The sequence below is a fragment of the Setaria italica genome, chromosome IX (genome assembly GCF_000263155.2).
Source record: "Setaria italica strain Yugu1 chromosome IX, Setaria_italica_v2.0, whole genome shotgun sequence".
In the NCBI taxonomy this organism is placed as follows: domain Eukaryota; kingdom Viridiplantae; phylum Streptophyta; class Magnoliopsida; order Poales; family Poaceae; genus Setaria; species Setaria italica.
In genome coordinates this window covers 54,876,480-54,886,223 of record NC_028458.1, presented here as the reverse complement: position 1 = coordinate 54,886,223, position 9,744 = coordinate 54,876,480, and the positions used below count along the sequence as shown (strand labels likewise).

At 51.1% G+C, this 9,744-nt stretch overlaps 2 protein-coding genes across 5 annotated transcripts; both read right to left on the bottom strand.

Moving 5' to 3' along the window:
- Positions 1–325: 325 nt before the first annotated feature.
- LOC101785513 (2-hydroxymuconate semialdehyde hydrolase) lies at positions 326–3,798 on the bottom strand. Its single transcript, XM_004985444.3, has 4 exons — positions 2,929–3,798; positions 874–966; positions 708–775; positions 326–602 (listed from the first exon to the last, which is right to left on the bottom strand). The coding sequence occupies exons 1-4, from the start codon at positions 3,598–3,600 to the stop codon at positions 452–454; spliced, it is 984 nt and encodes a 327-aa protein (XP_004985501.1). The 5' UTR covers positions 3,601–3,798; the 3' UTR covers positions 326–451.
- A 1,577-nt stretch (positions 3,799–5,375) lies between these two features.
- LOC101785111 (2-hydroxy-6-oxononadienedioate/2-hydroxy-6-oxononatrienedioate hydrolase) lies at positions 5,376–9,433 on the bottom strand. 4 transcript variants are annotated; one of them, XM_022829878.1, is made up of 5 exons: positions 8,524–9,433; positions 6,531–6,693; positions 6,326–6,393; positions 6,100–6,246; positions 5,376–5,716 (listed from the first exon to the last, which is right to left on the bottom strand). In XM_022829878.1, the coding sequence occupies exons 1-5, from the start codon at positions 9,244–9,246 to the stop codon at positions 5,693–5,695; spliced, it is 1,125 nt and encodes a 374-aa protein (XP_022685613.1). In that variant the 5' UTR covers positions 9,247–9,433; the 3' UTR covers positions 5,376–5,692. The 4 variants fall into 4 exon arrangements, with proteins under 4 accessions (XP_022685613.1, XP_022685611.1, XP_022685612.1 ...); XM_022829876.1 differs by having other exon boundaries at positions 6,531–6,626; positions 8,524–9,428; XM_022829877.1 differs by lacking the exon at positions 5,376–5,716 and having other exon boundaries at positions 5,798–6,246; positions 8,524–9,415.
- Between the last annotated feature and the right edge of the window lie 311 nt (positions 9,434–9,744).

The following is a 9,744-nucleotide window of genomic DNA, read 5'->3' as shown; positions in this document are numbered from 1 at the left end:
TTTGTGACAAAATTTTGCTCACAAATTTTTATTTGTTTTTTTTTATTTTCGGATCATATCCTTCCTAAATTTTCTTCAAAACTTTTTGTCCATATTTTTCCTAAAGTTTTGTTCCATTTTTTTCGCGAAGTTTGATCAGAAACTTTTGTATGCAAATAATTTTGTAAAAAGAAATTGTGTATAAATTTTATGTGCATAAATGTTTATATATTTTTTTCTGGTGATGAGGGAGGGAGATGCACGTGGGGCTGTACCGATAGGTTGTCGGATCCGGTCGCCCGGAAATTAGCGGTGCCCGTTTCAAATCATCGTATGGCTGAGGAAATTGAGAATGTACATATATATTTCATAAGATGTTCTCAAATACAGTGAAAATGGGTACCATTGAATGCACTGAACCGTCTAACCATCTTATTACAAGCAATCGAGGTCTACCAATCACCAACGCATCTTACTGCGAGCCGCCATTAACCGAGGGATCAGGCTTGTGAGCGGCCAGCAAGAAGTCCAGCATGACCTTGTTGAACCGAGCCGGGTCCTCCAGCTGCGGAGCGTGGCCCGTGTTCTTGATGACCTCCATTCTAGCGCTCCCGTTCAGAGACCTGAAGAACACGGCAACGTTTGTACAGGACAAAGCCGATCAGTGTTTGCATGGACCGATGACCGACGGGAGTTAGAGAGCGTGCGTGCGGAAATCATCGGAGTACCTCTGAACTGCGAACGCTTTCTCCAGCGGGAACAGCTGATCGTGGTCTCCCCAGACAATCAACACGTCCTGCACAGGCACAGCACAGCGTTGGACCATGGCTCATTTGGTTACAGCATGGCATCATCTGGGAGTGTAAAGTAACGCATGGGATGAACAAACAGTACCTGAGATATTGGAGTCACTTGGAATTTATCCGTGCCGACCGTAATCCCCTTGAGGAGATGAACAAGACGCTCCCTGTTGTCCGTGAAGAGTTTCTAACAGATGATGGTAAAAAGAAAAACCGTTCAGTACTTTAGTCAGTTACTCTGAACCTACTCTGACTGACCAAAAGGACAGGTGAAAATTGAAATCAAGACCAATCCCAGGAAGTGCACATACAGACTATTCCAACCGTATCAGGAAAGGACGACTCCTGCTGGGGTCAAGCTAAGCTGTTGGGCATTATTGCCGAGTTGCACGGTTTGTCTCTGCCCGAAGTAAATGCAAGGTTGGCACTTGGCAGGTTGTTGCTGGCAATGTGCAGACTACAGCAGTAGCAGCAGTGCTGGGGATCACGTCAGTCTGAATCTGACTGAAGAAGCTGCTGCTGTTACGAAGGCCCCCGTTGGCACGGCTCTCCGTTTGGTAGCTCTAGCTCAGGCCAAGGCTCACAGGCTCATACGAAAAAAACAGCTTTTTCTAATTCTGATTTATTTTGTAGAAAAATATTTAGCAAAATAGTTTTTCCTAACTTTTAAGAATGCGTAGAAGATGTTAATTATCCATTATACATTGCATGTCTATATTGTTGGTATATATGAGTTTTATATATTGTCTTTATTAATAATATGATTTGTGTGAAAAAATAATAATAATAATATAAAATATAGTTAAGCTAATAATTAGGCGCTCGTCATAGAGTCCTGTTGCCAAAATAATATTTTCCTTCTTTTTTCTTCCTATTTCTTTTTCTTTTTTCTCCTTCTATTCCACCCTCATCCGCTCCTGCCGAGCACCACTGACCCATCCATCTTTCCTTCGCGGAAAACAAATCACCGCTCTTTCCTACCCAGTAGTCTCGCCATGGCCGCCGCCGTCGGTGCGCCCTACTTGGCCGCGTCGTCTCGCGGCTGCTCCACCCGATCCCAGCCTGCACCGACGTGGGTGCGCTACGCACAGCCGTGCTCTCTCACCACCGCTCTGCCCGCATGCCACCACCAGCGCCGGCAAAGAGAGAAAGTAGGAAGAGTGGCATTTCTGCTGTAATTTTGATCGATCTGAGAAGCAATGTGATAGCACATGGCTGTGGGGGGGATGCCGGGGCAAGCCAGTTTTTTTTTTGCTCTCGCCTCCCAGTGCAAGCCACACAACAGCTTCTCCTGGACTTTTGTGTTGAAGCCGTTTTCATTGCCACCGTTTGGTACAGCTTAAGCATAAGCAGCTCATGCGGTCTATAAGCTGTGCCAAACGGCTGGGCTTCAGCTTCATGATACAGTAACACGTACTATTTATTTAGCATTGTACGTCACTGTAGTACGGAGCCGGAACGGATACCGAGACCTTAAAATGAACTGGGAAGGAGATGAAGCTCAAAAGGTATCTCCTGCGGTTTAGTTCCGCTTGCTATAGTACTGCTACAGTTGCGAAGCCGAAACTCCATAAGCCATACCAAACGAGCTTCAAGTTAGGCCATCTTCAATTATTTAGCTTAGAGCTAGCTCAATCAATATTTTACTAGTTAAACAGCGTGGAGTGAAGAGCTAGTCTTGCTCACTTTTCGATGCAACTCTCTCTCGCAATACATCTTCACTTTTCGATGCAACTCTCTCTCGCAATACATCTTCAAAACTGCCATATATATATATGGAACTACATATGGAACCTATAGTTGTCAACTATAAGCAATCAGAATTGGAGACGCCCTTGCTCCCAACCAAAGCTGTTACTTTCGAAGAAATGCATCATTCACCAATCACCGCGCCAATTTGTATTTGTTTAAGAATTTCACAAAAAAAAATTTGTTTGAGAACTGGAGTACACGTAGGTATCTCGCACGATGATGAGACGGGGATGCCCACGTTATTTTGACTTTTATTTTATAATGCGATGCAATTGAAAAGACAAGCAACTCTAATCTAGGATCATCTCGAAAGAAAAAAGGACTCTAATCTAGAATCCATGTGTCGTTGACTTCCGGGCCAAAGAAAAGGTCGGAGCGAAAAAATTCCGATTCGCACCTGGATGAAGTCCCGGAGCATGAAGTCCGGCATCATCGCCCGCGGCGGCGGGCGGTATGACGCCAGCTCGATGAGCTTCCGCATCGCGGCGGGCTCGGCGGGGAGGAGGATCTCGTCGACGCCGCCCCACCCTTCGCCGGCGCGCTTCAGGAACCCCCTGTCGTCGGCCGCCGTCTTGAGCAGGTCGGAGCTCGCGATCACCACGGGGCCGACCCGGCCGGCCCCCACCGCGCGCGCCAGCCAGTAGGTCACGAACCCGCCGTAGCTCGTGCCTGCCGCGGCCACGCGCCTCCCCTCCAACCCGGGGAGCGCGTCCAGCAGCGCCGCCAGCGTCGCGGCCTGCGTGGCCTCCGACGGCGGCGGCGCCGTCTCGAACGGGTACGCGCTGCCGCCGAAGCCCAGGAGGTCGGGCACGATGACGTGGAAGTGGCGCGAGAGGGGGCCCACCTGGCACCGCCACTGCCAGGTGGCCCGGGGCCCGAAGCCGTGGACAAGCAGGAGCGGCGGGAGCCGCGGCTCCCCCGGCGGCGCCCAGTAGTGGACGGTGCACGTCGCCCCGGCGCCGCCGTCCGGGTACGGGAGCGTGGCGGCGTTCGGGCGGAGGCCGGCGGCGAGGAACTCGCGCCGGGCGAAGTAGTCGAGCACCGGCACGAGGCTCAGGCTGGCCCCCATGGATGGCTAGCTGGTTGGTGGCGCCGAGCAGTCTGAGCTACCAAGCGAAAGGTACCAGCAGCTAGCAGCCTAGCACTAGGCTACGAGCAGCGCCAGCAGGCAGTGTGCAAGTATATGCATGCCAAGGAAGAGTGGAGGCGATGCGTTGGCAGGCGCGAGTGCTTAGCTTAAATGGAGCCAGGTTGGTGGGGGAAATGGAGGGCTCGCAGGCCATTGCGGATTTGCAAGGGAAGGGTGGCTCAGTGGTTGAGTGGACCAGATATTTTGTTAAGCTGAAAAGTGAAATCGTAAAGGATGAACAGTCAGTTGGGAGGGGGCTTTGATTGGGGACGGTGATGATGTTGACAGGCATCAAGGAGACGCATCTGTTAAAGATATAACCCCAGCTTTCAGCCTTTTTCTTTTTCTGATCAAGAGCGTAGCGATCAAGGGAAGGTTCATGCACTTTCTTTTTCTGTCCCTGAAACCGGGGATTGTTTAGCAGAAAGAACAGAAAGAATAAATATACAAAGGTAGATCAAAGATTCTGATCGATGTGGCGAGTTCGAAGCCTGTGTGCTCTCCTCTTTAAGACGAGATCAGGGGCATCTCTCCCTTTGGTCGATGTGGCGAGTTCGAAGCCTGTATGCTGTTGCTATCGGAACCGGATTATAGAATACTAAGTCGTACTAAATACTGCAAAACTGGGAAAACAGAAATAAATAGCACATCAAGTTCACGAGAATAAATTTGCTCTATAAAAAACCCTCAAAAGAATAATTAAGTGTCATTAGTGATACGGCTTTGCACGAGCCAGAAGAAGAATCAGAAACAATCTGTGAGCACCAGGCAAACCATGTGGAGAGGGTTCCATGTATTTTTCATATATCGTAGTACAGGTGGTTCCGAGCAACATTTCTTTCATGCCCTCGTGTTGCATGTTTGCGGCTTGCACTTGAAAGAACTCAGGGCACCTGAGATGCAGAGCTCTCTGAAGTCTGAACTTCAGCTACTACTGCAGAAAAGTTGTTATCGATCACTTGATCAGACACTATTGTGCAACTGGTTCAGAACAACACTTCCTAACTTCTTGTAGCTTCCTAGAAGGCTGTCTTCCGGGGCTCCTATCCGGCTTGTGGAAGCCAGATAGGAGCTATGGCTTCCAAGCCCAATAAGGCTCAACACGAGCTCATCTTCTTCCTCCAGCTTTCGGCCGTCCTCCGCCTCCACCATCACCCCCGCCGGCGGTGACCTCACCGCCAGCCGCTCCCCCCACCTCCCACCCCTCCGGCACCTCCCACCCCTCCGGCGAGCGATGCAGCGCTCGCTAGCGGTGTCGGCGCGTGAGCGAGCGAGAGAGAGGCAGAGGAAGAAAAGATCGTGCGGCCCTTGAGGGCCGTACGAATCTCAAACACCGAATGCCATCTAGCTTCCGAGCTTCAAGCCATCTAGCTTCCGACCTTAGGTTTTCCGCGCCGTGGCGGCGTATGCAGATGCAGGGCTTTACTGCTTACTTCATGGCTACGCCGAGGCCCGGCCCATTTCGTTAACGCAGGAGGAAAGAATCGATAAAATTCGTTCGCTTGGTCGGCACCTAGCTCCCCACATAATCCTCCACTTCCCTTTGTTTTCTTCTCTGAAAGAGAGGATTGCTCACCAAAAGGATGATTGATATGTAAAGGGAGGACAGTATGATATCGCAATCAGAATTGGATTACAACTATTAGGTTTCTATATGCATCACAAGTGGGCTGTCAGCAAGACAGCAACAAATAGTCCATTCAGCATCGCAAGAATACATCTGGAATATAAAAGAACATTGGCGGGTCACAGTACAAATAGTACCTGGCATTCCAGGGAGAAGTTACAAGGTGAGAGTGGAGGAGATAGATTACAGACGAGAGTGTAGGTAGTCTCGCCAACTCTGTATCTGAGGCTTACTTCCTGTACCTACATTTCCAAGCATCGAGATTGTCAGGTACCCGTCGAAGCACATCGCGCACCGAAGATGTCTTGTTGTCGAAGATGAGGGCGTTGCGTGCCTTCTAAATTTGCCACAGCACGATCATGATTACATCCATGTGAACTTGAGGTGGAAGGGGGAGTCCTTTGCCTAAGATCCATGGTCGTTTGTATTCTTCAGTTTGGGAATATAAACGAACATGAACATTGTGAAAAGGGCAGTTAGTTCAGTAATATAGCTCGCACTTGAGCCAGAAGAAAAGACAGACACAGACTGTGACTGAAAGCATTAGAGCACCCCGCAGACAGAGGTCTCTGAATTTCAGCTACAAAAGTTCAGACATTATAGTACAAGATGTTCAGACTTCAGAGCAACAATTCTTTGGGCTCCCACATTGCATGATTGCGGACTTTTCGAATCAGATCATAGCCGCTCTCCTATTTTTAATTACAGTTACATCCTGTCGGATCATATCATATACTCCGTAGAAGCCTTATTTTCTGGCATTTAGAGACAAATTCGTGTCGGTTGGCGTTGGCGAAAGGAAAAGGCCTTACTTCTGGGCCACGGCGACGCCCGGCCCAATTCGTCGTTCGTCCAGGAGGAACGACTTGATGAATTTGTTGACATGCTCGGCCCCCTCCAGCTGCAGCGCGTGCCCTGCGTCCTTGACGATCTCTAGCCTGGATCTCTCTCCCAGATGCCTGCGTTCAGCCGCGACAAAAATGCTCAGCGATCAGAAGAAATAGTTCAGCACAGTGCTGCGCTGTTAGCCGTCTATACCAGTGCAGCCGGTGGCCAAGATCGACGGGGAACACCCGGTCTTTGTCTCCCCAGATGATCAGTGTTTCCTGGTGAGTGGAAGCTGAAGCTTGTTAAACACTCGCAGGAACGTTATCCCTGGTTTTAATTTGAGAGTACGTGCAAGTACATTTTTGTGCAGGTGTAATATAATACTGTGACGTGGTGCCGTGGTAGAACTAGTTACCTGGGTAAGAACCGGGAGGGGATCGAAGCCAGCGCCGTTCTTGAGCAATTCCTGGAGCAACTCTGCCCTCTCCTTCCTTTGATCCACGCACATGAGCTGCAGCCGAAGAAAAGGAGCTTAAACGTGGTAGGTGCTTCCGACGTACACGTAACGATCTGTCGATCTGGTAGGGGCGGAACGTCAGAAACTGAAGCAAAAGCCTCGACGATATAGAATTGGCCTCAACAGACAGGTTCGCGTTCGCTGATGGAGATGGGCACCGCCGCACCGGACTTTTGTTTCACGGCACAGCATGGCTGCCCGAAATGGCCGGGGACAGGCAACTACGGATCCAATCAAAAACATTTCCGGATCGAGCTAATGCTAGCTAGCACGTTCCACCAGATCGTAGATGATTCATCGTACCGAGCGTGCAAAGGAGACAACCGGGTGGAATGGAAACCGCACCGAAACGAAGAGAAACAAACACAACCCCAGAAAGCGAAGGTAAGATGAAAAGAAAAGGCAGGACGACGCGAGCCACGAACTTGCCGGGTCGATCGGCGCCTTCGATCGATCGAGCCAACAAAGTTGGAGTACGTGCTGGATCGGCCAAGGGCTCCACAAGGAACGTGTCGAGTGGCGACTCCTGCCAGCAATTTGGATTAGAGGGACACCAAGGAACGTGGCCGTGTGAGTCCTGACAGTGTTTTTGGATCAGGGAATCTTGCAGGGTTTTTTTAACTACTGGCGGGGCCACGTAGCGACCAAAGGAATCGACAAGATCCGACCGCATCCGAGACACGTCGGACCAGATCTACCACGTCCCATGCCCTTCTCCCCGCTATCTGGAAACCACTACTGCCACGTTGCTTCAGCATTACGTACACGTACACACATGGTCGAAGTGGGGTTTTCCCCCGTAAACTGGTGAAAACTTGTACAACCTTTGATACCTACTTCTACTTAGTACTACATTGCATTTTGCATTGCACACGAGTGCGCCTGACTCAGTTACGCGTGCCCAAAGGTTAACCAGAAGTTCATGATAAGAGCTACTCGTACTTTTTAACCTCCACCCAATCATCATAACTCTAAGCCCTAATCGATTACGAGGTTTACGTAGTATCAGTATGGCCGTACGGGAGCGGATGAGAAAATGGCTCTAAAAATGGGGGGAAATGCACGGATGCAAATCGCAGCCCTCCACATAACACGTGGAGATTTCAAGAGAAAAGGCCGATAGTACTCGTAACAGGTGAATGAAATCGAAAGTTTCCTTCTTTTCTTTTTTCGAGGGCGACACTATTTTGAGATACTACACCGTCCTAACTAGTCCTGCGAGTGTGAGCAAATGACGTACTACACGCACTAGTTGTACTCGATAAAACAAACACAGTAAATGACAAAAACACCAACATATATACAATGCGCACATCGCAACTGCCCCTGTTCCAAACTATAAGTTCAATTTAGCCTATTTTTTCTAAGCTAAACTTTTCTAACTTAATTGGTAACTTTCACACCAATTCACATAAAAAAAAGTGCCGAATATTTACAACACATCGATTAGTTTCATTTAATCCACCGTAAGCATGGTCAAAGCTATTACTTTGAAACAAAACTAACCTTGAACATATGACTTTGAACAACTTAGAGGGAGCGGTGTATTAAACTTTGGTTAGTTCGGCCAGAATTTGCCTTTAAGTTGTGCATTTTCGAACGGTTTGGCAAGACGTGGCTAATGATTTAAATGCATGTACAATCTGGTACGCCATCTAGTTTCGTGTATCACTAACCCTTACCTAGCTTAGCTAAACATAATCTCAATTCTCAAGTAAGGCCGGCGATCGATTTTCGAACCGGCAATGTACTGACTAGTGGGAGTAGACATGCATGCAAACACCACCACCACATATGCATCGAAAGCTAACATGCACCTGAAAAAACAATGAAAAGAGAAACATGGGAAAAATATCAAGAAGCAGACAAAAAACGGGAGCAATTTGCTAACCTGGATGAAGTCGTCAAGCACGAAGTCCGGCATCCACGGCGGCGGGCGGTGCATGGAGCGGCGCACGAGGAAGCGCAGCCCCTCGGCGGTCTTGGGGAGCAGCGCCTCCTCGACGGTCCGCTCCTCCCGCGCCGCCATCTCCCGCATCTCCCCTGGCGCGGCCGCGACGCCGCTGGTCATGACCACGACCCTCCCGACGGCGCCCCTGGCCTCGGCGGCGGCCATCCGGTACGCGACGAAGCCGCCGTAGCTGATCCCGGCGACGTCGTAGCGGTGCACGCCGAGGAGGCGCATGGCGTCGGCGGCGCAGCGGGCCTGGAACGCCACGGAGCGGAGCGGCGAGGCGGAGCGGGAGTGCGCGCCGAAGAAGACGAGGTCCGGGGCGTAGACGTGGAAGTGGCGGGACAGGAGCGGGAGGTTGCGCGCCCACGTCCACTTGGCGTCCCCGCCGAAGCCGTGGAGGAGGAGCAGCGGCGGCTTGGAGGACGGCGAGGACGGGCACCAGACGCGGAGCGTGGTGGCGCCGCCCGGGAGGCGGAGGTGGACGGGGCGGAGGCGGAGGCGCGCGAGGAGGTGGAGCGAGAGCGCGGCGTCGCGGAAGGCGGCCAGGCGGAGGCGGAGGAGAAGGCGCAGCAGGAGCAGCGAGAGGGAGAGCAGCGCGAGCACGGTCGAGGTGCCGTGCGGCGGCGGCTTCATGTTCGTGGCCGCCGCCGTCGTGCGCATGCGGAGGAGGATGCGAATTGCGAACCAAGGGCAGTGACGGAAAGTGCAAGATGCCTTCTTCACAGATCGGGGGATCGGAGCAGAGGCGCAGCGCAGTGTGTGTATAAATAGGCTGCCCGGCCTGCTCGTAATTAACGAAGTTATTAGTTGATACTCCTAGATTCTACCGCTGCGTCACTGCTGTACTGGTTGATTGGAATTTGGACTGGAACATACGGGCGAAAGATGATGGGAGAAAGGGACTGATCGTGTGTCGAGACTCGAGAGTATGGCCGTGACACAATGACAGGTCGCTGAGACTCTCATTGGGCGTGCAAGAAGGTAGAGTGTCAGTGCACATGGATCTGCAGGAACCGCCCATGCTCCGAGCAACCATGCACGCCACCGTACCTGGCTCTGGCTGCACGTTCTTGCCTCGTACCGGTACCAGGGTCGGCCGTCGGAGACCATGACGAACTGGCGCAGCTACAGCGATGTTTTGAATTGGCACTGCTATAC

What these genes read in the sequence shown, in the direction of transcription:
- LOC101785111 (XM_022829876.1), bottom strand. Translation starts at nt 9,246, where the DNA reads ATGCGCACGACGGCGGCGGCCACGAACATGAAGCCGCCGCCGCACGGC. An exon ending in TGCTTGACGACTTCATCCAG is followed by an intron (nt 6,627 to 8,523) that starts GTTAGCAAATTG and finishes CTTCGGCTGCAG; the next exon opens with CTCATGTGCGTGGATCAAAG. An exon ending in GGCGTCGCCGTGGCCCAGAA is followed by an intron (nt 5,717 to 6,099) that starts GTAAGGCCTTTT and finishes CCCAAACTGAAG; the next exon opens with AATACAAACGACCATGGATC.
- LOC101785513 (XM_004985444.3), bottom strand. Translation starts at nt 3,600, where the DNA reads ATGGGGGCCAGCCTGAGCCTCGTGCCGGTGCTCGACTACTTCGCCCGG. An exon ending in TGCTCCGGGACTTCATCCAG is followed by an intron (nt 967 to 2,928) that starts GTGCGAATCGGA and finishes ATCATCTGTTAG; the next exon opens with AAACTCTTCACGGACAACAG. An exon ending in AAAGCGTTCGCAGTTCAGAG is followed by an intron (nt 603 to 707) that starts GTACTCCGATGA and finishes CGTGTTCTTCAG; the next exon opens with GTCTCTGAACGGGAGCGCTA.